This window comes from Apis cerana, linkage group LG14, assembly GCF_029169275.1.
Source record: "Apis cerana isolate GH-2021 linkage group LG14, AcerK_1.0, whole genome shotgun sequence".
Classification (NCBI taxonomy): domain Eukaryota; kingdom Metazoa; phylum Arthropoda; class Insecta; order Hymenoptera; family Apidae; genus Apis; species Apis cerana.
In genome coordinates this window covers 10142992-10168227 of record NC_083865.1, presented here as the reverse complement: position 1 = coordinate 10168227, position 25236 = coordinate 10142992, and the positions used below count along the sequence as shown (strand labels likewise).

Genomic DNA, 25236 nt, shown 5'->3' with positions numbered 1-25236 from the left:
ATAATAGATGAATTACAGAATATGCGATTGATGCGACCTCAAACAGTTGATCATGATATTTCTATTCATATTATTTTTTGATCGAGAATGAAAATAAAAATGATGCATCAATTCACTTGGTATGTGTATAATATTATGAATTATACTGCAATTATGATTATTCGTTAAATATTATACGTTATAGATTAAAAACGTTCAAGTTATTTGTGAATTTAATCGTTTTCAAATTTCTGATAAAAACACATAAGCAGTTTTCTAGGTTATGTACATAAAATGTTTTTTTCTAGAAAGAACTTCTGTTTATTTATCATAGTTTTAGGTGAGACATTAATATCTTTCGTTGCAATTTGATAATAAGGCAATTTCAATTTCTCTTATTTGTGTAGTTCATGTAATAGGTGTTTTTGGACGAATGGGCGAATGTGAAGTGATAGAAGTAATCTCATTTAAGAACTCTGATCAAAAACCTGAATCTAATTCAGAAGATGTAAAGTATGAAGAAGAAAATAAAATTATTGAAGCAAATGTGACAGCAACTAATTCATCTTCTAATGTGACTAAAGTCAATTGTTTAACAGATAAAGTCTATGGGCCAGTAGAAGTAAAATAATAAAATATTTGAAAATATTAAATATAAAATATAAAAAAAAATTATATTAAAAATTATAAATATAAATTTCAGATTGTTAATGCAACCAGATTAATGAAATTATTAATCTTAGAACCTGGACCATCAAATAAAAGTAGAAATGATAAAGAAGGCAGACTTTTACCAGGAACTTGTGTAATAGTATTATTTTATGCCAGATGGAGTATATTCAGTAGTCAAGCTGCGCCACATTTTAATGCATTGCCACGTTCATTTCCACATATTAAAGCAGTAGCACTAGATGCTATTAAATATCAAAAGTAAGATATAATATATTAAATATCAAAAGTATGAAATAAATATGAATATGAACATTTATATAATTAAAAAAATCTAAATGCTTTTTAAATTTTCCATATTTTCAGTTTTAATGCTCAATATGGAATTGTTGGAGTTCCAACATTAATGCTTGTTCATAATGGGAAACCTGTAGCAAAATTTAATTATACTGTTTATACATTGGAAACTTTTGCAAAATTTATAACACAAATAACTAATTTACAACCAAATGGATCATTATATGTTACATCCTTGGATTTTTCTGGTCCTGTTTCTAGTACACCTTCTAATGGAACAGATTATTGTTTAGTCCTTTCATGGATTTTCATTACTGCATGTGCTTTGTATTTTACATCTCAAAGTAGATGGTGGCAACAATTTGTAGAATTAATTCAAAATACATGGCGTGAAAGTAATGCTCAACATGAGCATGTTGATTAAAACATAAAAAAGAGACTATTTTTATTCCATGTAACAAAAACATGGCGTGAAATTCAAACACATGGTATTATTATTGATTTACGTGATAATATATATTGTAATTATTAATTAAGACAATGTAATATATACTTTGATAAATAAGTAAAATATATGTTATTTAAAATGATATATTATTTAATTGTTATTCTTTTCCTTCTTTTAGTATTTATAAAATTACTTATTACAAATTTTGCATTTTATACAATATTACATAATATTCCATAATAATATTGTAAATATTATAATTTTATCTTTTAGTAATATATTATTGGATTATAAATTAAGGAAGTTTTGCAAATGCGAAGTTTGTTCTAATGAAATCTGAACATACCGCGCGCCTTTTGTCAATTGAGCATCTAATTCACTTTCGATTTCTATCAATTGTTTTGATGTATGTACTATAATATAAATGATTTGAAACTCTCGAGAGATGAAATCTAATAAGATTATAATAATTTGTGTTGCAATGAAACAATTATGATGTTGTAAATAATAAAGCTTGAATTTGACTTCGATAGTTAATATACCGAAACTCGCATGTAATGGCCGACTTCGCGATTCACTTATCACATCCCTAACTTCATGATTGTTGTGTGCGGCATTTGTTTGCGCTGAAGTTCGTCTCTAGTGAGTTTTGTTATCGCTGTTATTATAAGAAAGAAATGCCGTTTATTTTTATGTAATATAATTGATTGCAATTAAATAGATATTTTGTGGAAAGCCAAGTCTTCCGAAGAAACAACATGACATTGTTCTATATCTGGACCTATTTGAAAAGTTTTACTGATTTTTGTGATTCATCATCAGGTTAGGTTTTTAACAAGGAACCGGCTTTGTTTTTTAATTAAAAATAAAATAGACGAACGTAAAAAAATCGAGTTAAGTTAATAAAAAAAGTAGAGGGTCAGATTAAGGTCAACAAAGACCCTCTATGAGATCAGCACCAAAACGAAAAAGATAATGGGCTCGTTGAATCTTGTCTGCCCAATGTGCTGTGGTGAAACGTTTAACAATCCACAGTCATTAAAGTACCATTTATTAAGCATGACGGACAACCTATACTGTCCTGGTTGTTCGCAGCGGTCTGACTCAGTAATGGCACTCATTCAACATTTGGATCGGTGTGGACAAAGTGTTGAATCAGAGGCATCATCTGAATCAAAACGTGATACTGAGGAGGATGTTCAACAGGAATCTCAACCAGTAGATACAGAAGTGTTAATGGTTAATACCCAATGAAAATTTTTGTACTTATATTCTTTTTGGTTTTTGCTTGATAATTCTAATTTTAGGATACAAATGTTGAAGGAATAGATCAAAGCTTTCTAGCAACTGTAAATGACACTGGAATTATGATAGTTGGTGGGCCTCAAACTATACAAGTTGATGAAAATGGTGTGTAAACATGCTAATTTAATCTATCTTAATTCTGTTTGTTTGACTATTATTTCTAATGAAAATATCAGGAGATATTAAAGTCGTAGAAAAGATGGAAACTGAAGAGACACACATGGAGCAAAATTCTTTGGAATTTAAGATGTCAGAAAAAGTTCCTAATATTGCAAGCAAAGCAGAAGAAAAATCTTTATCTCAGGATCAGTTAGTGGCAATTTCAACCACCTCAGAGGCAGATGATAAAAATAGAAATAAAAATGTAATTACTATTTTACCTGATGGTTCAGAACTTCTTGATGGAGATACTGGTGCTTTGATAAATATGGATCATATAAATGATGTAGGTGAATTAGATGAAGATGGACTTTTACATGTTAAACAAGAACTTTGTGAGGTATGAATAATAAAGATATTATTTATACATGAATAAATAAATTATATAATTAAAAAATGTAATTTTTACAGATTGAACCAGAAGCAGTTTACAGTTGCACTAGTTGTGACATGAGCTTTAATTCTGTTGTGGAACATATAAAACAATTTCATGATGGACAAGAAGTACTACTTGAAATAGCTGATCAATTAGATGATATTCCTACAGTACCTGCAACTAACACCTTAACTTCAGAATCAGGAAATGTAATCAATAATAGACAAAGGCAAAGTATGAATACTCTTCGTACAGAAGAATGTGTAGACAGTGAAGGAAGATTATATACAAGAAAAGTAGTACAAATAGAAAGATTCTGGGATAGAACTCCTGCACAAACATCACTTCAATCTACTAAAGCACCAATGATTGAAAAATTTTTTTCTAATGTAGAAGGAGTGAAAGTATGAAAATATCAAGTGTCTATTTGTTTACTTATTATAATCAATTTTGATATTTTTTCATATACATTGATTATAGGTACGAGAAAAAAGATTGGCTGCAACACCAATGAGAATGTATAGATGTAATCAGTGCCTTCAGCAGTTTTCTAAATTAGGAAACTTTCGAGTTCATGCATGTCTCCATGGCAATAATCGTTGCGATAGTTGTGACCAAACTTTTGCAACACCGAAAGCATTACAATTACATGCAAAAGTACATGAAGGTGAACCTGATCCGAATCAAAAAACTTTCATATGTGAAACTTGTGGTACAGAATTTTGTTCACATAAAAGTTTGCGCTTGCATTCTCGAATGCACGCACCAGTCAGAGCAAGGCATGTTGATGCACCTGAAGGAACACCTAGTGCAACATTCACATGTCCCGAGTGCGGTAATGTTTCGAAAATTAAATTTAAATCTAATTAAATTTTTTTTTAAAATACACTTATATTTATTTATATATTATTATATATTATTTATTATAATTTTATAATTATTTAGGTAAAACATTAGCAGAATCATACAAGGAAGCGCACATGGCATTACATTCTGGTGATTCTGTTACTTGTACAGTATGCAACAGGAAATTTGATTCTGCTGACAGTTTAGCAATGCATGCTGCAGTACATACAGAATTAAGTCAACCACATTCACCAACACCACCTACTACAGAGACTGCTACAACTGCTGAACCTGCAGAAAATCAAAAGCCTTATCAGTGTCAACACTGTGGTCGCAGATTTACAAGACCTCATGAGAAAGTAAAACATGAACGCATCCATACTGGAGAAAAACCACATGCATGTGAGGTAAGTATATTAAAAATAATATCATTTCTATTATAAAAATAATCTACTATCTCTCAGGTTTGCGGTAAAACTTTTCGCGTATCTTATTGTCTGACTTTACATATGAGGACTCACACTGGAGTCAGGCCATATGGATGCCAACATTGTGGTAAAAGATTTAAGGCTTCATCCGTATATAATCATCATTTGCTTACACACGGAGAAGAACGTGCTTACACATGCCCATATTGTCCAAAAACTTTTAAAACACGTGTTCAATTAGCAGGGCACAAAAATAGTCACACTAAACCATTTCGATGCACTGAATGTTCCCGTCCTTTTGCTTCTTTGTATGCCGCGCGTGCTCATATACAAACTCATAAAAAAGATAATAATTTAAAGTTCAGTTGTTATATTTGTGGTGCATCCTATGGTAGAGCATTTGCATTAAAAGATCATTTAAAACAACATGGTCAAGACGTATTAGCTCCACCAGAACCAGCAAGAGAAGAAGAAATTCATGAAGGAGAAGATTTTTTACTTGCTGAAGAAGAAGTTGAAGATGATGAACTAGTTATTCCGTCACCATTACCCGTTGCGCAATCATCAGAAGCTGATGATACAGAATGAGACTATAAAAGCTAGTCATATGTTTGTTATAAATTGTAGTTTAATATTGTTTAATGTAATGGAAAATGATGATGATGAATGAATCCCTATTTTCCATAGTGTTCAAGACTATCAGCAGGATTTGTATTCATGCATTAAATGTTATAAAATTTTAGTTTTTATGAACAAATGACATTCTAATGTGAATTGCTGCTGTGACTAGACATGAATAGTATTCGTTTGTAAATAATACAAATATACAAATATTTGTATTATTTGTAATTATTTGTAAATAATACAAATAATACACACTACAAATTTGTATATCCTCAATGGTATTGTGCGGATAGAATATGTGAAATATGAATAGCAATTGTATCAGAGATAGTTTTATTATGCCTGTTTAATATATTAAAGTAAAAAAAATCTATATTATTTAATTTATGATCTATTTTAACAATTGAGTTACATTATTAGTTACAACTATGTTGTGAATTTCAATACCTTTCTTAATTTCTACTTTCTTAGTTATTTAATAGTAATATAAGATAATAGTAATATAATAAAATGAATTACAAAATATTACTTTATTTTAGCTATAAAAAAATAAAAATCTAACAAAAATCTTTCTCAAAGATTAATATTAGAATTAATTCTAAGAGTTCTAATGGTGTTAAAAATTTATAATATAAAAAATATAGATGTATTCGTAAAAAAGTATATAAACGATTAATAATTTCAATTATTTTTAATCTCTTAAAAAAATAACATTTAGTACTACTGAAATTAAATATTTGCATAATTAAATCGTACTATTAATATAACTTTTATATATTTTTCGTACATTAAAAAAAAATTATGAAAAATCGTTTAGATAATTTTATGACTGACTAGAAAATAATCTACTAAGTACAAATTATATAAAGTATCTAATAAAAAATATATATAAATAATAAATATATGATATATAGATCACAGCTACGTAAAATATTATGCAAAAATATTTTTATTTAAATGTGCCAAATGTACATTCTTGTACATAAGCAAAACCTAATTAATTTATATAGATAAAAAAAGCTACCGCACATCATTATACAAATTATACAAATTTATATGAAATTCATGTGTATTCATATACATTTTCACCAAATAAAATATGCTTATAAATTAAAATATAAATCATCATTATTTAATAATGATGATAAATCATCATTATTTTTCATAAAAAAAATATTCTTTTAAAAATATTTCCAATTGACCAATTATTTTTAACCGAAGTCTCATGTTTCAAACTTTACTAAAGTGCTAAATAAACAAACTTGTTCTTGATGTTATAATGTACCATCTGTTGCATTTAGATTAAGTCTCTTGCAAATATGATTAAGCCTTTAGTACTCTATTAGAATTCATGTCGTTCTTGTGCCTTATTAAAATAAACGACATGAGTTTTTTAAATTTGTGGAATAAAAGTTTTATGTTAGATATACAATGGAATTATCATATAGAGAATAATTATGATTTTACATCTGCTAATTTGGAAGTATGATTTTGTTTAAAATATCGATTACATTTTACATTCACTATTAATATAATTGACAAATATATAAATTCTTAGTGGGAAAATATCGACACTAGTAAGTATATATTTCCCAGAGAAATTTGGGAAATACGTCCTATGTGGGAAATAATTGTAAAAATCATCAGCATTTTACCAATTATCATCATTGGATCTTTTGCTAATGGTGGATTAATCTACGTGATACTCAAAGAAAAATCTTTACATACTACAACTAATCTCTTAATTGTGAATATGTGTATCGCGGATTTAGGTACATGCTTAATATGTCCATGGATGTTTCTTTGCATCGATCTATTTCAAAATTATATTTTGGGAGAGATTGGTTGTCGATTGGATGGATCATTGGTGCATGCTTTAACATTAGTTGCAGTTTTTAATTTGAGTGCAATTAGTTATGATCGTGTTTCTGCTATTGTCCTTAATTGCTCAGGAAAATTAACAAAAAGGTGATAAAATAAAGAATTAAAAACATAAAAATCATGATATAATAAATAATATACATTTTACATTTTTTTTATCATGGATTTTATTATCAGGATGATGTATATTTTACTTTTCTCTACTTGGATTTTTGGAATATCTGTTGCCATTCCTTTGATTTATTTTCGGCATTATTATGAAAGACAATGGAAAAATTATTTAGAAACTTATTGCACTGAAGATACTGTGCTTATTTATCCTTATTGGCATATTTTTGCTGGTTTAAGTGTTTGGGCACCATTGACTATCATGGCAATATGTTATACAGCTATTTTTATCAAAGTATTAAAATGATAAAGTATTAAATTTTTCTTATAAATATTATAAAAATATAAATATAATTTATAAAATATCGAATTTTAGTTAGATCGCTATGAATCACAAGCTCTAAAAAATAAATATCCAATTGTGGTAAAATATAAAGGAAAAGTAACACAAATATTGGCTCTTATAGTTGTAGCATTCATTATATGCCGTGTACCATTTACCGCATTAATAATTCGTAGAGCACAATTATTAAAAGAAACGCCTAAAACGGGACAAGCAGAAACTATATATCCATTATGGTAAATATTTCTAAAAAATTAATAAAAATATTTTTCCAACATATATATAGTATATAACAAATAAATAATTGTTACAGGTATATTAGCAGATATTTAGTATTAGTTAATGCGGCAATAAATCCTTTATTATATGGCTGTAGTAGTAGTTCACTAAGGAAGAAATTAATGTTGTGTTCTGTTACATCTTGGCTAATGCAAAAAAAAAAACAAAAAGTGTTAAAAACTTGTATTATCTCAGGATTAAAAACACAAAATTCTCATAATCTAAAACCACAATTTCCTTGTATACGAATCTTTTATAAAGACAGAAACACAATACCACAGATTTCATCGACTATTATATGACCAAATGTTAGAATCTTATTTGCTTTAATTAATTTCATAAATATATTTTAAATATTTTATTGAGAAATATAATGAGAAATATAAGAATAGGATAAATAATATTTAAAATCTTAAATTCTTTATATAGATGCATTTTTTATCTATTTTTATATATTATATACTTACATAAAAAATATAAAATAGTAATGTAAGCAATTAAATAAGAAACGGCAGTTTTAAATATAAAGCACTTCTTAATATAAATCAGATTTGATCAATTTTTGCAAAAATAAAAATGCATGGATATTTAAATATCTGAAGCATTATTATTTAATCGCTACATTTTTAAGACTATCAGCTGTAAGTTTGCCACCATTGACAGTAAGTAAAAGATTTCCACTCCAAGATGCTTCCCCATTACCATTTACTACAAGATCAACCTACGAAAAATTTAATTTAATAGTAATTTGTGAATATAATTTTTTTTATTTTATTATATAAAAAATAAAAACATACTTGTAATTTTTCCCATATTTTTTTCTTGGGATTAAGTATGTCATCTGGTGATCCATCTTCATATCCATCCACAATTACTTTTTCACCTGGCTTGCTGTCTAATGGAGGTCTCAATGGTTCTACTCGTCTCATTGGTTCATCCCTATATTGTTAATAATTTAAAGATTATTTAATGTAATACATATAAATTTATAAATTAAATCAAAACATACACTGAAGCACATAAAACCATTCCATGGGATTGAACACCTCTTAAATTTGCTGGTTTCAAGTTTGCAAGGACAACTACCATTCTATCTTTCATTTGTTCTAATGGTACATAATTTACAAGTCCACTGACTATTGTACGAGGTCCAGTAGCTTCTCCAAGATCAATTTTTTCTACATAAAGTGAATCAGCATCAGAATGTTTTGATACTTCAATTATTTTGCCAACTCTGATATCTAATCGAGCCGGTGTTAATTCCTCAATAATTTCTAAATATTTAACATAAGTGTTCCATATTATCATTTGAATTTATAGTTATTCAATATTTGTTTTATATGAAAAAAATATTACTTGGCTTTTGAGGAGGATATGCTTTATTCGCTAAATTTTTAAATTTTGAATCTGTTTCAAATTCTTTTCTAATTGGATCTAAAAGTTTATTGATATAAATCTCAACTGCATTTTTTAAATCTCCAGGATGTATTTCTTCCTTAGCGAATGCATTTTCTAAATCTTCATATGTATCAAATGATATATCTCCACCTAAAAAAAGATGTATTATATATATTTGTATTTGTTAAAAATATTAAAAATAAAAACTGAAACATACCAAATTCAGCTGTTCTATATACATTAAAAGATTCTCCTTCTTTTAATAAAGGATATATTACATGTTTGGCAAATGAAAGTACTCCATTATCACTAATATTACCAGGTTCACAAAATGCTTTTTTTAACTTTTTTTTAACAGCTGTGGCATTATCTAATAAATCAATCTTTGAATCTTCTTCAGAAGAAGACATTTTTGATCCTGCTAATCCAGGAACTAAAATAAAATTTTGTGTTTATGATTTATAAATTTTAAAAATTAATTTTTATATTTGATTTTAATATAATGTTTTTTGTTGCACACATACTCATTGGATTCATTAAATGAATACATTTTTCATAACCAAGTAATGGTAAATATTTTTCTGAAAAGGTGAAAATTTTTCTTTGATCTATTCCACCAAACTGAGCATCAACTTTAAGATATTGTTCATCCAAAGCTTGCAAACCTGGATATAATAATCCAGAAAGCAAAGGATTTACAACTTGTTTAACTACTTCAGCACCTGCTTTTTTTGCATCATGCTCAGTTACAATAGAACTTAAACGATATACATCTAATGTATATTCCCTAGAATAAAAAATAATTTGATATAGCATATATTCTATTAATATTTTCTTCATATTTACTTATATATGATTATTTACTTGGATAATTGATAATCAGTTCCTTTAACAAATTTTAATTTTTCCAAAGGTACATCAATAGACCTAAGCATAGCTTTAATGACTTTTTCATAATATTGGGTACGTAATTCTAAAAGTTCCCATGGTGCTTTCATATTATCCAAATAAGCATGAAGATCAGCAAATAATATAGTAACTTCTGCACCAGATTTTAAGAAATCTGCTATCTTGGACATTGGTGTAAAATAGCCAATATGAGGTCTACCAGTTGTAGCAGTACCCCAATAAAGCTTCAAATCTCGTTGTTTGAGAATACTTTTAAGTTTTTCATCACCAAGCCATTCAGCTAAGTTTCTTGTGATGAGTTCATATTTTTCTTCCCATTTCAGTTCAACCATGTTTGTAACACTAAATAAAAGATAAAACTAAAATTTTTAAATTAAAAATTAATAACATTTATTAATTAAATAAAATGACATATGTTTAGCCACGTGTACTTACGACACACATCAAATTTCTAAACTTAACCTTATAATTAATTTTAATTATAATAACATTGATTTTAATTAGATTCATGCAAATATTTTAAATAACATATAATTCAGTAAAATATAATAAATTAATACCAATATTATAATATATATAATTATAATAATTGTAATTATTTACTTAACATCTGTTCGAAATAAATCAATTAAAAATCAAAATTAAAAAATAATTAAATTACTTATATAATATAAATTATTATCTTAATATTAAATTAATTACATTGCATAACTTCTCAAATACAATAAATTTTTTTTCGGATAGAATAAATCCGAAAAAAGTTGATAAGTTGAACGCATGTACTACTGAAGGTATAAGAGTATGAGAATGTAGAATACGTATAAGATATTCAAACATATAAAAACATATATATTTTCGAATTAAAATTCATTATGAATTTAGAATAATATGTTTTTTTTTAACTTTGAAATTATTATTATATAAAATTAAATATTTAAATAATTTTAATTTATTATATCAATTTTATCTTCATGTATATCAATTACTGAATCTATTCTCTCAAGTTTATTAATTTTTTGATATCTTTCTTTAGCAACATTTTCCAATCTTTTATAAAGAATTGATGTTGTAGGAAACATACGTTTGAAATCACGGCGATCTAAACGAACTAATTCACATACTTCTAGCGCGATTACAGTTTCTAATCTTTTTCGATCTGGAAATATTATAGCTGCTTCACCAAAGTAGCCTCCATCTTTTTCATGACATATCTTAAAAAGAAATTATTAATTTTTATTATTTTTATAATATACATTAATATAAAATAAATTTGCATACTTCTTTTCCAGAAAATGTAATAAGAGCAACAGTTCCACTAACTATAAAGAACATACAGTCACCTTCAGTTTTACTTTTATATATGATATCTTCATTGAGATAAATGACTGGTTTTAAAATTTCTATAAAAATTTAACATTGAAAATAAAAAATCTTTTAAAATAAAAACATATTTTTATTTTACCCATTAAATTTCCAATGATACTGCGTGGCAAATGATGCAAAATGGTTGCTGTATCTAACAATCCACGGGTACTATGCATCATAATTTCTTGATTTAAAAGATCTAAATAAAATAAAATAAATAAAAGTATACATTTAGAAAATCAAATTATTGATTATTTGATTTAACAAAGTCTATCTAAATTAAATATTAACTTGATAAAGTGCGATATATTGCATTTTCTTTAAAGTAACTGCCTTGAAAACGATACTCATAATAATCAATAAGTCTTTTTTTAAGATTTTCTGGAAATTTTTTTTGATGAATATATTCTTTCACTTGATATATAACTTGTTGATATTTTAATTCTGCTTCTGCAGCTGATTCAATCAATTGTAAGATTATAACTGTCATAATATGAAAAATAATTTAGAAAAAATGATTCTTAACAAATAATTAATTGTATCAAAAACGAAAAAATTACCTAAAAAATAAATTATACATCCTTTTCCAAATAATAGTAAAATACAACGTGTTACCATATCCATTTTACCCAAGGAATAAAATTCTAAACAAGTCGATGTCATAATATTACTCATGCCAATATGAAAATACATTAAATAAATATCAGAGTCAGATTTCTCATATAATTTGGAAGTAATTAAATACATATCTGAGTCCTGTAACATTTATAACTCTATAGCAAATAATTAATTTGAGAGATAAAATAAACATAAGATAAGGAAATTTGAACATACGTACTTCTAAAGTTTCATCATTTATATATGCTATGATAAATGGAAAAAGGATTGTTATACAACTACTCCAATGAAATAATAATAATATCAAAATGAATAACCATATAATTTTTTCGTGAGCGTGTGAAAGTACAAAATACTAGAGAAGATATATTTATATCTTAATAAGTTTAAGTTATTTTTTTTTATATTTTTAAATTTTTATATCTATTTCTTACTGTGTGAAGTATTTGTCCGATGTAGTGACGTAATGTAAAAATACGTATAATTTTTAAAAGTGGTAAAAATTCGGGAATCAGTAATAAAGAATTTGAATTAGGTCCAGGAGGTAAAATTCGATCTTGATAAAACCAAACATATGGAATCGATGATATAAGATCAAAAAAAAAATATCCTTTCATATAATTTCTAAAAATAACATTTATTTTAAAAATATATTTCATCAATTAAAGCATAATTTGAATTAAAAAAGTTAAATAAGTTAATGAATTACTGAATTATCAAAATTGGATCAAGAAAAATTTCATGACCATCCTTTGACTCAAAACCAGTTATCATATTAAGTCCAATGTCGCATAAGCAAATAATATATGCAGGATATACTAAATTCCAAATTTTTGGATCAGAACTTTTAGCTATTCTATGAAATGCCAAAATATATGGTATTGCAATAAACATGTACAGGAATGTAAATGTCATTAAGAAATCCCAATAATATCTGTATAATTACAAATTTAATAAATACAAATTTATTTTAAAATTATCTTCTTAATTATATTAATTATATTATTATATTCTTAATTATATATTTTGAAAAAATTAAAATTACCTTAAGTTACTACAAGGATGTATCACCCACCATGTTGTAGAACGCCCATGTCTTCTCTTTTCAAAAGCAACCGCGGCTAAACTACGTAAGTAATTCCGAGTTAAAGGATGAGTTATACAAACAAGAAAAATTTTTTGAAAATTTCGTTTCCAACGAGTATAAAATCTTGCATTTGGAGGTAATTTTGGTAAATTACTATCAGATTTTTTTGGTAATTCGCAAACATGAACATCTAATAATCTCTTTCGCATTCGTTGCATCTTTATTCTACAATTACTTTATAAAATGATACAATAATATCATATGGTTTTAGAACTTTAATATATATTTCAAGAAAAGTTACTTTTAAATCAGACAAATGATGCTAGTTTTTTTTTTCTTTTTTCTGTTTTCTTTTTTCTTTTTTTTTTATATTAAAATCAAAAATTATATATTAAAAAAACCAAAATGTCAGATAAGAAAGAAATTTTTTGTAAACTATTTGATATTCGAAAATGGATTCCTGAATTTTCAATTGGTAAATTTATTCTTTTTTCCTTTTCCATAATAAATATATAAATATTTTCACTATAACAAATTGCTATAGAAAAGTACAACTTTCTAAGCGACGTAAAAAATGTATATATTAATTATATTTTACATGTTCTACATTGCAACTTAGACATGATATTTACATGGAAACTTAAGTAAAATATTCTAAGAATTACTGTAATATTATGCGTGAAATCTATATCATAAAATCTCTAAATTACCATAGAACATATCAAAATCATTTTATACAATAACCTTTATATAAAATACATGATATTATATATTGTATCACAATTTGATAAATTTTTTACTGTACATATTAAAGTATAAATTGTAATTTCTTTATATTTTATTGTAAAATAATTTCATTTTCAAATCTTAGAGTATACATTAGTATGTACAATAAATTATTAATTCTCGGTCGATCAGTTTTAAACAAAATAATTATGTATTAATGATAAATATTAAAATTTTCTTAATAAGAAACCGAATTTCTCCAACAACGAATAAAAATATTCTATAAATAAAACAAGTAAATATTCACGAACGATATGTAATATAGAAAAATATACAATATATATAAATTATAAATTTATTCGTCGCTGGTGAAATGAATTATATATGGAATGTAATTATTTTGATGTCTAGAAGTTATATTAATAGATTAGACATAGATTTTTGTTGAAAAAAATATTATGCCATCTTTTCAATATATTGTATCCTTCCTTTTTTTTGTACTTCAGATTATATAAAACGAGCAGCTTTATGTTTTCGAGAAAGCTTAATAGTTTGTTTAAAAAATGAATCTATGAACGATATGAAGCCAATAGGCAGTTACTCTATTCTGGTAGAATCCATTGGGCCTAAAGCTCAAGAATTTTTAATACATGTACAATCTTCGATGTCTATTGATGGTCATTTCGGTGGGTCAAAAGTTATCAGTTCAGTGACATCGAAATTTCATTGCCTAGAAGAAAAGAGGACAGAGTTTGTTAATTTTAAATAAACTTATGTTTTTTACATTTTTTTTAAATAAAAATAATATTGCATTAATATTATAGATTCATTTACGAAAATGGTCTATATGAAAAAACAATATTTATAGGAATAGAAGATAATTGTTACCATGTAAAATTAACACACACTTGTCCGTGCGATAAATCTTCGGAAATTAAAGACTTATCCTTTTATACTAACAGTAGATTGATAAGTGAAGGAGCAAATATATTACTTATGCGATATTTGGCACTTATAAATTATGAAGGAATATTATCTTTTCAAAGCATTTCTATAGATGGAGATTCCACAGAATCTAATTATGTAAGAAAATATGAACATATTGATAAATTTAAATAACGAAATATATTTTTTATTAGATATGTACTCCTATCGAATGTATGGAATTAGATAATCGTGTGTTAAATGTTTATACGATTGAGCGAAAACTATGTAGAGAAGATGGAACTGTTCATACTATGAGAACATATTTAACAGCAAAAGGTAGAATACTCCGACATAATTGGTTAGATGTGCCATATATTTTGAAAATTAATCCATTAGCAGATCTAAATATTCCAAGTAAAACAATAAGAATAGAAACACCATTAAAAGATTCTTGGAACAAAGATATTGAAATGTTTTCTAAATATTTAGATATAAAAGTAAGTAATATTTAATATATTTTAGTAAAATAACTTATAAAAATAAAATACATATTTTATACATATATTATTAATAGTTTTCCAAAATCGCTGAAGAAACGGAATACTTAGCTGATCACCCAGAAATAAAACAATTAATTGCAGATTATATTCAAATACTGTTAGTTGGTAATCAATTTCTTGATTGGGAAAACATTGTACCAATATCTCTTAAACAGGTCAAATTGCATTTTACTTTTTACAATAATATATTAATATTTTTATAATTTACTGGTCTCCACAGTAAAACCAGAAAATGTGATAGACTTTACAATACAACATTTTAAAGCATTTGCAAAAAATCCAATGACTTGGGAGACCAGTATATTGAAAGAAGATTATGATAATAATGTAACATCACAGCTCACAGAAAAGAAGTTGGATACTTTATGCAATATCTGTGGATTTTATGTAGATTATACTGCATTGAAAAAGATTTGTTCGGAAGAAATTACATGTTTCACACAAGAAAATCATGAGGAAGTAAATATTTTAATATACCTTATATATAATATAATATAATATAATATAATATAATATACTGTATAATAATTATAAATGATCAATTTCAGAATTCCAAAGTTATAAGCTCTATTGATTCAAAAAATTCAAATGATTGTATGTCTGATACTGAAGAAAAATTGGATATATCTACTTTAATAAATCAATCTAATTTCTCTTCACAATTAAAAAAAACTTGTGATCAATATGAAGATATTATTAAAATTTGTGACAAATATAAAGTAAATTTTATATATATTTATAATAAAATTATATACATATATTATATTATATTTATAAAACATTCATACAATTATTTAATTTTCAGTCTTATACGAAATGTTCTGAATGTTCTAAAGTTTCTAAAATATGTACAAAATGTTCTATCATAGATCAAATATTACACAAATTAAAAGACTAAATAGCTATAAATTGTATTTGAGACTATAAACATTATAAACATTATTTTCAATTAATACTAAAATTTACCTGTATCATTGTCTGTTAGGAGATGTATCTTTTTGGGAATTACATATAACGCAATTTTCCTAAAAAATAAAATTAAAACATATAAAAATTGAAAAATATTTAAATTACTTAAAATTAAAATACATACTACTACTTCGAAATTTGGTAAACAATCTTCATGAAACGAATGTTTACAATAAAATACTACTAAATTTCTTGGTTCTGTAATAAAAACAATATATTGCAATCAAAATGTTATTAATATTGTATTTAAATAGCTTATTTTAGATACCTCTTATAATTATTTTTCTATGACAAGCACCACACATTTGATCATCTAAAGGAAAAGAAATTATATAATTATTAAGAATTATAATTATTATAATTATAAGAAAAAAATTATTATATAATTATTATTAATAATATAATTGAAATTCTTATAAAATTTGCTTACATTCTTTTATAATTACTATTATTTTTATAATTAAATAATTTATAATTATTTATTACTAACCATCTATAAATATTCCTTTTTGATGACATTTAACTAATCTTTCATGTAAATTAAAATAATCATTAGATAAAATTTGTTTACATCCTTCTTGTACTGAAACTTGAAGATTATAATCACACATCATTTTAACTAAAGCTTTTTTCAGGCCTGGAATTTCTAGAGATGGTTTTATTCTTTCTACCATAAGTCTAGGATCAACATATGTGCCTATTTTTTGCAAGAGAAATGTAATAGCTTCTGAAAGAAACATTTTAATATTATAATTTTAATTGCAGTTGGAGAATTTAATATGATAATATTATAATTTGATAAAATATATTATTTCAATTTCTTACTAGGTTTATCTAGAGAATAAATAATCAAATCATTCCACAATTCTTCATCATCATGTTCCTGACAAAATGTAATTGCACTCTCCATATCATTCAATTCTCTAGTCATAAGTGCTAAAGCTTCAGAAGTATTTCCAATTCTACCAAGTAAATATACCATTTCTGGATAGAATTTTTTCTGACTACAAATATCTAATGCTTGTTGTATTGGATAATTATCAGAACGACGTAAAAGTGGTAATAATTTATCTCTTGAATAATTAGCATAAAGTTGGACTAGCAATCCATGGTATGTACCTTTTGTATCTTTTTTATCTAATGCATCTAAATACTATTATAAATTATCTTTAAATATTAAAAAAAAGAAATTATAATATATTTCATATGTATTTTTGATATCTTACCAAATATAAATATCGATGATTATGCTGTAATTTTTGTACAACAATATCAGATGGCACTCTGTCTTTTTCTAAAAAAAATTGTATAGCACGTTCCGCATCTAAATCCATTAAACCTTCTATCATATCGTAAACAGTATTATACAATTGATATTTTTGAATAAGTTGAAATACATCCTTATGTCTCAATTTTAAATACATAGCTAACGCTTTATCGTACTTTTCATCATGAATGTATAAAATAGCTAAAGCTTCTAACAGTACATTTTGTCGTTGATTATGAATTAAAAGATGTTCTAAAACACCATTTACAACAGCTGCAACTTTATACAATTTTGGAGACCATTCTTTGACTAGTTGAAGAAATCCATCAGGATCCATTTTCAAATATTCATAAAGAACCATTTCATAAATTAATGGATCTAATGTTACATCACCTCTTGGAAGATAAGAAGAAATAGATCGCAACTGATGAACTCTTGCAAATTTATATACCTATAAAAAAATATACAAAAAGTAAGTAAAATTATAAATAAAATAAATAATTTAAAAAAAAAAAATAATACCAACTTCTTCTTCCCATAATTTTTTATCTTTTCCTAAAATTTTTAAGCAGAGTTTGCCTGCTTCATCATATTTTCCACAAGCTAATAAATGATCTAAGTATACACGACCAACATCAACTAAAGTATACTTTTTACAATTTTTTCCATTATTCATTGTTACTGCTTCTAATGCTTGTTCAAATTTTCTATGATTTAATAACCATTCTATTCTATCATCTGCATCATATAAACTAGCTATAACAATATCTTTTGGGCTTACAATGAAAAATCTATAAATAGATATAAAAACAATTAGTTTTAAAATAATAAATTTAATAGAAATGAATATTTATTTTTAAATATAAATACCTATTTTCTTCTTTTAGACAATCTAAATGATAATCATTACAGCTATATTCTTTATAGCCACGAAGTGTAAGGGAATTTGCACAGACAAGAGAGAAAACCTGATATTTTGGTTCAATAACATGCAATGTTGGTCTCTGACTTTTTCCATTTTCATCTAACTCTTTCAAACAACCCAATAATACTAATTGATTTTCTAAAGGTGCAATACCAGAAATGTAAAAATCCACTCGGAAAGTTGAAACTAAAATTAACACTTTATTATTTATTGTATTCTTATAATTTATAAGCTATAAAATATATACCTGGATCTACTACATATTCTGGTAAGTCTCTGTTAACCATTTCTTGTGTTGATCTTTTCCTAATTTGACAAATTCGTACTATATCAACCCAACCAATTAGTAATGTTCTTTCATCTGACCATCGAAGATTACATCTATAATGTTCTGGTAATGCACTATATCAGAAAAAAATTATTTTAATCTTGATATCATATAGAATTTTTGTAATATCATTTTTTTACTTACTCAGCAGATTTACTCCATTTAATAAGACCTAATGAACATCTGGCATTTAAATCATAAATTCTAACACCAGTATCAGATGCCCAAGCCACAAAGTGACTAATCCACGCAATTGATCTTACTCCTCCTTCTGCATCACATAGTACAGTTAGTTTCATTCGAGATAAAAAAGTTTTTTCATACAAAACCAATTTATCATCTCCTAAAAATAATTTTTATTTCAAAAAAACTAAATTTTAATTTATCTTAAAAAATTAAATATATAAAATAAAATAACCTGTAATAAATCTTCTTCCACTACCACTTTTGTAATAATTGGGATCTATAGCTATACTTTTAACTAATCTACCCATACTCATATTATGATTATTCTCTGTACTATAAAGACCATATATAAAAACTTTTCCATCATCACTACATGATGCAATAAAATCTCCATTATGGTCTATAGATATCTGATTGACAGCAACTGTATGTGCTTGCAAACTTTTAGATTGTATATTATTTCCTTGATGATCTAAAAGATGTATCATACCCCAATGTGATCCCAGACATAGAAACTAAACAAAAATTAATTTATTACAATATATAAAAATAATAAATTATATAATTATTATAATTTAAAGAATATATATATTAAAATATTTCATTTATATTATACAAAAGATTATGATCAAAAGTCAGAATTTATGAAATTTATATATATAAATTTTATTATGGTTAACCTTTTCATAACTTGAAATTATTATTAACTTTAATATGTTTATAAATTAGTGATTATATTTCATACCTTAGGATGTACTGCAATGCAACTAGCTGCATCATTTTGTAATATATGTTCCAAATCATTTCGTACCCTGACGTATTTAAGCCTAGGTTCTACTTCATCTACTTCAGAGTCTGAATCATCTTGATTATTTTGATCTTCCTATAAAATAATTTGATATAATTGATATTTTAGCATCTTTTATTTTTAAAAAACTTTAAATAATACCTTATTTGAGGTATTTTCCATGCCCGTTTCTTTAATTTTTTGGTTAAAGAGAAACTTGTCAATGTTCGTAATCACGAAATGTCAAAACCTTTGAAATCTTTTACTTATATATCACAAATTTTTCTTTTTCTAATTTTGTTTCGTTATTTGCATTTTACATTGATTAACATTACAAAACAATCATTACAGAATGAATATATTAAAAATTTTTAAAAATACATTTTCACTAAATATACTTCAAAAAGACAATCATATCAATAAAGTAATTCAGTTCTAATATACTATACTAATAAATATTAATATAGTTTGTTTTACTGTGATGAAAGGTTAATGTGAGTTAGTGCTAGGTGTACTGATTATGATAATAAAGAAAGAAATTTTTCTATTATATCTATTGCATAAAAACAATGCTTGTTTAATTAATTATTATTATATTATATAAATAATTACAGATAAATTATTTTTAATTTAATTAAATTTCTTCAATAAAATAATTCAAAATGTCATCAAACAATTCTATGTCCGATGAAAATACAATCTCGCGAACACCACAAAAACGCAAAGAAATTCTAAGGAAAATAATAACTAGAGCTCAATCTTTACGTAAGATTTTGAATATATATTATAAAAAGAAAATAAATATTATATTTAATATAAATTTTTCAGAAGAATCAATTAATGATGAAACTATAAAAACTCTGGAATTATGCATGGAAGAAACAGACAATATAAATTCTGAAACAAGTATAGAAGAAAAGGGTACATAACTTCTGAATATGTTTTATTTCATTTAGTTTTTCAATTTTTTGTTTAATATGCATTTTTATTATTTAATTATATAATTATTTTTATTATTTTTTTAGTACATAATCAAGAAGAAGTATTAATGGATTCAGAAATGATGCACATATCTTCTAATGTTTTAAAACATTGTACAAGATCCTTAACAAAAGTTGTATGCTCATATAATCATATAGAATTTGCTAAAAAAATAGTATGTATCATAATAAATTTTTGTTTTTAATAATTGTTCAAAAATAAATTTCATATATTTATTTAATTTAGGTACAATATGTAAAACAACTTCCAGATGTCGAACCAGAAACACCAGATTGGTCACTTCTGGAATCGCAAGTTATAAAATGCTTTAAAAGAACACCTCAATATAGTACATTGCTAGGTTTTATTCAATTTTACTATAAAACTTGTATAATTAATATTTATTTTTTATTACATTATATATTTATTTTATGTATATTTTTAGGTACTTTAACACCACTAGAAAAAAAAGAAATTAATAAAAAAAAACCTGTAAAAATAAAGGAAACTCAAGCACAAATTAAAAGACCAGATAATGTTGTAACAATTGAAAAGGAAGAAGAAGGGCCAGAAGAAACTGTAAAAATGAAAGAGTTTATCTCTAAATATTATAAAATTTATCGCAAACCGCTCGATTTTTTCAAATTAATTTTACATCCTAATGATTTTGGAAAAACAATTCAAAATATTTTACAAATATCTTTTCTTGTTAGAGATGGAAAGATAAAAATAACAAAAGGTACAATGTTAGTTTTTGCAATTATTAAAATCTATATATATTTCTATTTATTAAATATTATTTTCTTGATAGATGCATCTGGAATACTAGTTGTTCAACCTTGTACTAAAGATATGACAGCTCAAATGAAGACAGGAAATATTGAAAATATTCAAAACGTAATGTATTTAAACATGGAACAGTGGAAGGTAATGCTGCTATTTTAAATTAGTTTTTCAAATTATGTATTTTTTTTTTTTGATATTCATTTTATATTTTAGATCCTGAAAAATATTTATCGATTGGAAAATCCATTAATTGAATCTGAAATAAAATAATTTCCTTTATATCTTAAATGAAAAATATTTTGTAAAAACAAAAAATATTTGGCCTTTTTTCTCTATATTTTTGTAAAATTTTTATTAATTTCTAACATATACTGTAATATTAAAGTATATGTTATAAATAATAACAATATCAATTTAATATGAAAACATCTAGAACAAAATTACACAATTTATATAAAATTTATGATTAATTATGTTCATGATGTTTTCGAAAAATTTATGTACTTTTTGTGAAATTTCGAACGGAAAACAATCTTCTAATTCACGTACATTGTTGTTTAAAAATCCCTATACTTTTGGATAAAAACTAATATTTATAGAAAAAAAGAAACAGGCCTGTATTATTAGAAGATCGTTTTAATTACTTTTTAATGACATGATTAATGACTGTGAATTAATTTATTGTTTTGCCAACGATTCTGCTTTCGCTACTACTTCTTCAATTGGACCGACCATGTAGAATGCAACTTCCGGCAAATGATCATAATCTCCAGCAAGAATTTTCTTAAATCCTTTAATAGTTTCTTCTAATGGTACTAATTTACCAGCGTGACCAGTAAATACCTCAGCAACCTATATAAAGAAGATTAATTAACAAAAATAATATTATGAAAAATCGTTAATATCGTAAAATATATTCGTATATATACCTGGAATGGTTGAGACAAGAACCTCTGAATTTTACGTGCACGTGCAACAGTAAGTTTATCTTCTTCTGATAATTCATCCATACCTAAGATAGCAATAATATCTTGAAGTGATTTGTAATCCTGTAAGATTTTCTGTACGCCACGAGCAACATTATAATGTTCAGCACCAATTATATTGGGGTCCATGATACGAGAAGTGGAATCAAGAGGATCGACAGCAGGATAGATACCTAATATAATATCCAAAAAAAAGAGAAAATCATAAATTTTCACATTATTGAACTTTAATATAAAAATTATAAAAATAAATATTTATATTTACCTAATTCAGCAATAGCTCGAGACAATACAGTTGTAGCATCTAAATGAGCAAAGGTAGTGGCAGGCGCAGGATCTGTCAAATCATCAGCAGGTACATAAATAGCCTGCACAGAAGTAATAGATCCTTTTTTTGTTGTTGTAATTCGTTCCTGCATACTACCCATATCAGTTGCTAATGTTGGCTGATAACCTACAGCAGATGGGATACGACCTAACAAAGCTGATACCTTTAAAAAAAATATAATTCTTAATAAAAAAAATATAATGTTTAAATTATAACAAGATAAAAAAAATAATAATACATACTTCAGAACCAGCTTGAGTAAACCTAAAGATATTATCAATGAATAGTAATACATCCTGTCCTTCTTGATCACGGAAATATTCGGCAACGGTTAAGCCAGTTAAAGCGACACGAGCACGAGCGCCTGGAGGTTCGTTCATTTGACCATATACCAGAGCTACCTTGGAAGTTTTATCTTTCAATGAAATGACTCCAGATTCAATCATTTCATGATATAAATCATTTCCTTCACGAGTACGTTCACCCACACCAGCAAATACAGAATAACCACCATGGGCTTTTGCTACATTATTGATTAATTCCATAATTAATACAGTTTTTCCGACACCAGCACCTCCAAATAGACCTATTTAAATATAAATATTTATTTAATTAAATTGATATGAATAAATTGTATATTATAAGGGTATATTATAAAATATAAATTTTACCTATTTTTCCTCCTTTAGCATAAGGAGCAAGAAGATCAACAACTTTTATTCCAGTTACTAAAATTTCCTGTTCAACAGACATATCTACGAATTCTGGAGCATCAGCATGGATAGGAGCAAGTTTATCAGTAGGAATAGGTCCACGCTCATCAATTGGTTCACCAATAACATTAATAATGCGTCCCAATGTCTCAGCACCAACAGGAATACGAATAGGATATCCAGAATCCAGAACACTTTGTCCACGAACAAGACCTTCAGTACCTATGATTATTTCAATATAAGTAAAAAATTTTTATAAAATATCTATATTTTTTATTATATTTTATATTTAATATACACAATTATAACATGAAATTACCATCCATAGCAATAGTGCGTACTGTATTTTCTCCCAAATGCTGTGCTACTTCAAGGACTAGCCTGGGAGTGCGGTTTTGTACTTCCAAAGCATTGAGAATTGGAGGAAGAGCATCATCAAATTGTACATCAACAACTGCACCAATGACAGCAACAATTTTTCCTTGAGCTCCACCTTTGGAGCTTGCAGCTTTTGCATAATCTCTACCTAATTGTAAATAATTATTTTCCTTAACATTTACTTTTGCATATAATTAATTATTTCTGAAATTATATATTTAATATATAATATTGTATTTCATAATTTACAATATAGAAAAATTAAAAATAAAATAATTGTTAATAACATATTTTTAATAAATATTTATTATATGATTATAATTATATTTAATATTTAGTAAATATACATATATATTAGATAATACTTATGAAAGATAAGTTACATAATATGTGGATTTCATTAAAAAATTAAGAATTTCATATTTTTTATTAAATCAATATATAAAATCTAAATTACATAATAATATTGTTAAAAATAATATAAGTCTATAAAAGATTTGAAAAATGAAGATGTTGCTATAAAATATGACTTACAATAAAAAAAATAATAAAATAATAAATTTCTTATAATATAAAATATAAAATAGAAATTAGATAAAATTTCAATTATAATCGAAACAAGTGAATAATTAATAACGTTGTCAAATTATTTCGATGCATTCAAAAATGAATCGATGACCTTAATGCCGCCATATTGGTACAGTAGAATTACCACTGTGGTTTGATCAAATAATATGGATTATATAATCAATTGAATATTTTTTTCTTAATATTTATATGTCAATTAAATAAACAAAAATTATATTTTATAGAAATATAAAAAAGAATAATAAACTATATTAAATAATAATATAACTAAATATTAAATATTGTCTATAGAATATAATCTCACAAAGCACAGTGTTAGGAAAAACAATGAAACTCAGGAAATGATATTTTTTAATACTTACTATTTACTGATAATGCTCCCGAAATTTTGGTAATTTCATTTTGAAGGATAGAAGGTTTGACGGCCCTTAAGGCGCCTGCAGCAGCTTTCGACACGACATTCAACATCTTAACCGGCCAAGTGAAGAAGAGTGACCGGAATAGTCTTTAATTCGTATGGATAGTACTGTACCAGCAGCGTATGCGCATACATAAAATTGTATCATTGCGCATATATCTAGCGCAGCTTTATTATCAAATCGTTGTGCCCTTCTTTATGCCGCATTCTTAAAGAGAAATATTTTCTCTCTTTTTAAAAATACAATATGATTGGAGAAAAATA

General features: G+C 25.5%; 8 protein-coding genes across 27 annotated transcripts; 5 read left to right on the top strand and 3 right to left on the bottom strand.

Annotated features, from left to right (window-relative positions):
- The first annotated feature begins 20 nt into the window (after window positions 1–20).
- On the top strand, window positions 21–1535 carry LOC108000964 (thioredoxin domain-containing protein 15). 3 transcript variants are annotated; one of them, XM_028668305.2, is made up of 4 exons: window positions 21–319; window positions 387–601; window positions 683–909; window positions 1015–1535. In XM_028668305.2, exons 1-4 carry the CDS (start codon window positions 274–276, stop codon window positions 1367–1369), a joined length of 843 nt encoding a protein of 280 aa, XP_028524106.1. In that variant the 5' UTR covers window positions 21–273; the 3' UTR covers window positions 1370–1535. The 3 variants fall into 3 exon arrangements, with proteins under 3 accessions (XP_028524106.1, XP_016917187.1, XP_016917185.1); XM_017061698.3 differs by having other exon boundaries at window positions 27–119; XM_017061696.3 differs by having other exon boundaries at window positions 40–319; window positions 399–601.
- Window positions 1536–1927: 392 nt separating this feature from the next.
- Window positions 1928–6415, top strand: LOC108001041 (zinc finger protein 431-like). Of its 2 annotated transcripts, none has more exons than XM_017061857.3 (7): window positions 1928–2632; window positions 2701–2803; window positions 2887–3197; window positions 3269–3637; window positions 3714–4068; window positions 4179–4486; window positions 4544–6415. In XM_017061857.3, exons 1-7 carry the CDS (start codon window positions 2369–2371, stop codon window positions 5093–5095), a joined length of 2262 nt encoding a protein of 753 aa, XP_016917346.1. In that variant the 5' UTR covers window positions 1928–2368; the 3' UTR covers window positions 5096–6415. The 2 variants fall into 2 exon arrangements, with proteins under 2 accessions (XP_016917346.1, XP_016917345.1); XM_017061856.3 differs by having other exon boundaries at window positions 2875–3197.
- A 140-nt stretch (window positions 6416–6555) lies between these two features.
- On the top strand, window positions 6556–8044 carry LOC108000957 (neuropeptide Y receptor type 1). Its single transcript, XM_017061681.3, has 4 exons — window positions 6556–7099; window positions 7190–7415; window positions 7497–7699; window positions 7777–8044. Exons 1-4 carry the CDS (start codon window positions 6750–6752, stop codon window positions 8042–8044), a joined length of 1047 nt encoding a protein of 348 aa, XP_016917170.1. The 5' UTR covers window positions 6556–6749.
- A 115-nt stretch (window positions 8045–8159) lies between these two features.
- Window positions 8160–13415, bottom strand: LOC108000972 (tyrosine--tRNA ligase, cytoplasmic). 11 transcript variants are annotated; one of them, XM_028668265.2, is made up of 16 exons: window positions 13078–13415; window positions 12742–12966; window positions 12467–12656; window positions 12253–12387; window positions 11975–12170; window positions 11706–11897; window positions 11512–11613; window positions 11328–11449; window positions 11171–11260; window positions 10005–10408; window positions 9665–9927; window positions 9358–9573; window positions 9099–9290; window positions 8752–9016; window positions 8540–8681; window positions 8160–8463 (listed from the first exon to the last, which is right to left on the bottom strand). In XM_028668265.2, the coding sequence occupies exons 1-16, from the start codon at window positions 13335–13337 to the stop codon at window positions 8350–8352; spliced, it is 3108 nt and encodes a 1035-aa protein (XP_028524066.1). In that variant the 5' UTR covers window positions 13338–13415; the 3' UTR covers window positions 8160–8349. The 11 variants fall into 11 exon arrangements, with proteins under 11 accessions (XP_028524066.1, XP_028524067.1, XP_028524068.1 ...); XM_028668266.2 differs by lacking the exon at window positions 11706–11897 and having other exon boundaries at window positions 13078–13409; XM_028668267.2 differs by lacking the exons at window positions 11512–11613; window positions 11706–11897; window positions 11975–12170; ... (2 more) ...; window positions 12742–12966; window positions 13078–13415 and having other exon boundaries at window positions 11390–11437.
- Window positions 13416–13674: 259 nt separating this feature from the next.
- Window positions 13675–20097, bottom strand: LOC108000971 (vacuolar protein sorting-associated protein 41 homolog). 2 transcript variants are annotated; one of them, XM_017061704.3, is made up of 14 exons: window positions 19957–20097; window positions 19753–19890; window positions 19240–19522; window positions 18966–19164; window positions 18741–18895; window positions 18439–18679; window positions 18095–18359; window positions 17528–18019; window positions 17127–17454; window positions 16792–17028; window positions 16570–16614; window positions 16426–16499; window positions 16299–16357; window positions 13675–14575 (listed from the first exon to the last, which is right to left on the bottom strand). In XM_017061704.3, the coding sequence occupies exons 1-13, from the start codon at window positions 19975–19977 to the stop codon at window positions 16304–16306; spliced, it is 2532 nt and encodes an 843-aa protein (XP_016917193.1). In that variant the 5' UTR covers window positions 19978–20097; the 3' UTR covers window positions 13675–14575; window positions 16299–16303. The 2 variants fall into 2 exon arrangements, with proteins under 2 accessions (XP_016917193.1, XP_061940737.1); XM_062084753.1 differs by having other exon boundaries at window positions 16792–17025.
- On the top strand, window positions 14417–16524 carry LOC108000976 (ciliogenesis-associated TTC17-interacting protein-like). Of its 2 annotated transcripts, none has more exons than XM_062084782.1 (4): window positions 14417–14595; window positions 14670–14928; window positions 14985–15269; window positions 15347–15603. In XM_062084782.1, exons 1-4 carry the CDS (start codon window positions 14417–14419, stop codon window positions 15533–15535), a joined length of 912 nt encoding a protein of 303 aa, XP_061940766.1. In that variant the 3' UTR covers window positions 15536–15603. The 2 variants fall into 2 exon arrangements, with proteins under 2 accessions (XP_061940766.1, XP_061940767.1); XM_062084783.1 differs by adding exons at window positions 15881–16051; window positions 16138–16524 and having other exon boundaries at window positions 14575–15269; window positions 15347–15791.
- Window positions 20098–20269: 172 nt separating the features above from the next.
- On the top strand, window positions 20270–22412 carry LOC108000979 (non-structural maintenance of chromosomes element 4 homolog A). 4 transcript variants are annotated; one of them, XM_028668277.2, is made up of 7 exons: window positions 20270–20559; window positions 20623–20715; window positions 20820–20950; window positions 21022–21136; window positions 21221–21514; window positions 21587–21702; window positions 21775–22412. In XM_028668277.2, the coding sequence occupies exons 1-7, from the start codon at window positions 20457–20459 to the stop codon at window positions 21829–21831; spliced, it is 909 nt and encodes a 302-aa protein (XP_028524078.1). In that variant the 5' UTR covers window positions 20270–20456; the 3' UTR covers window positions 21832–22412. The 4 variants fall into 4 exon arrangements, with proteins under 4 accessions (XP_028524078.1, XP_061940763.1, XP_061940762.1 ...); XM_062084779.1 differs by having other exon boundaries at window positions 21221–21702; XM_062084778.1 differs by having other exon boundaries at window positions 21022–21514.
- LOC108000974 (ATP synthase subunit beta, mitochondrial) lies at window positions 20995–25128 on the bottom strand. Of its 2 annotated transcripts, XM_017061710.2 has the most exons (8): window positions 24917–25056; window positions 23908–24114; window positions 23547–23810; window positions 23118–23461; window positions 22813–23038; window positions 22491–22720; window positions 22206–22413; window positions 20995–21817 (listed from the first exon to the last, which is right to left on the bottom strand). In XM_017061710.2, the coding sequence occupies exons 1-7, from the start codon at window positions 25020–25022 to the stop codon at window positions 22240–22242; spliced, it is 1551 nt and encodes a 516-aa protein (XP_016917199.1). In that variant the 5' UTR covers window positions 25023–25056; the 3' UTR covers window positions 20995–21817; window positions 22206–22239. The 2 variants fall into 2 exon arrangements, with proteins under 2 accessions (XP_016917199.1, XP_016917198.1); XM_017061709.2 differs by lacking the exon at window positions 20995–21817 and having other exon boundaries at window positions 21886–22413; window positions 24917–25128.
- Between the last annotated feature and the right edge of the window lie 108 nt (window positions 25129–25236).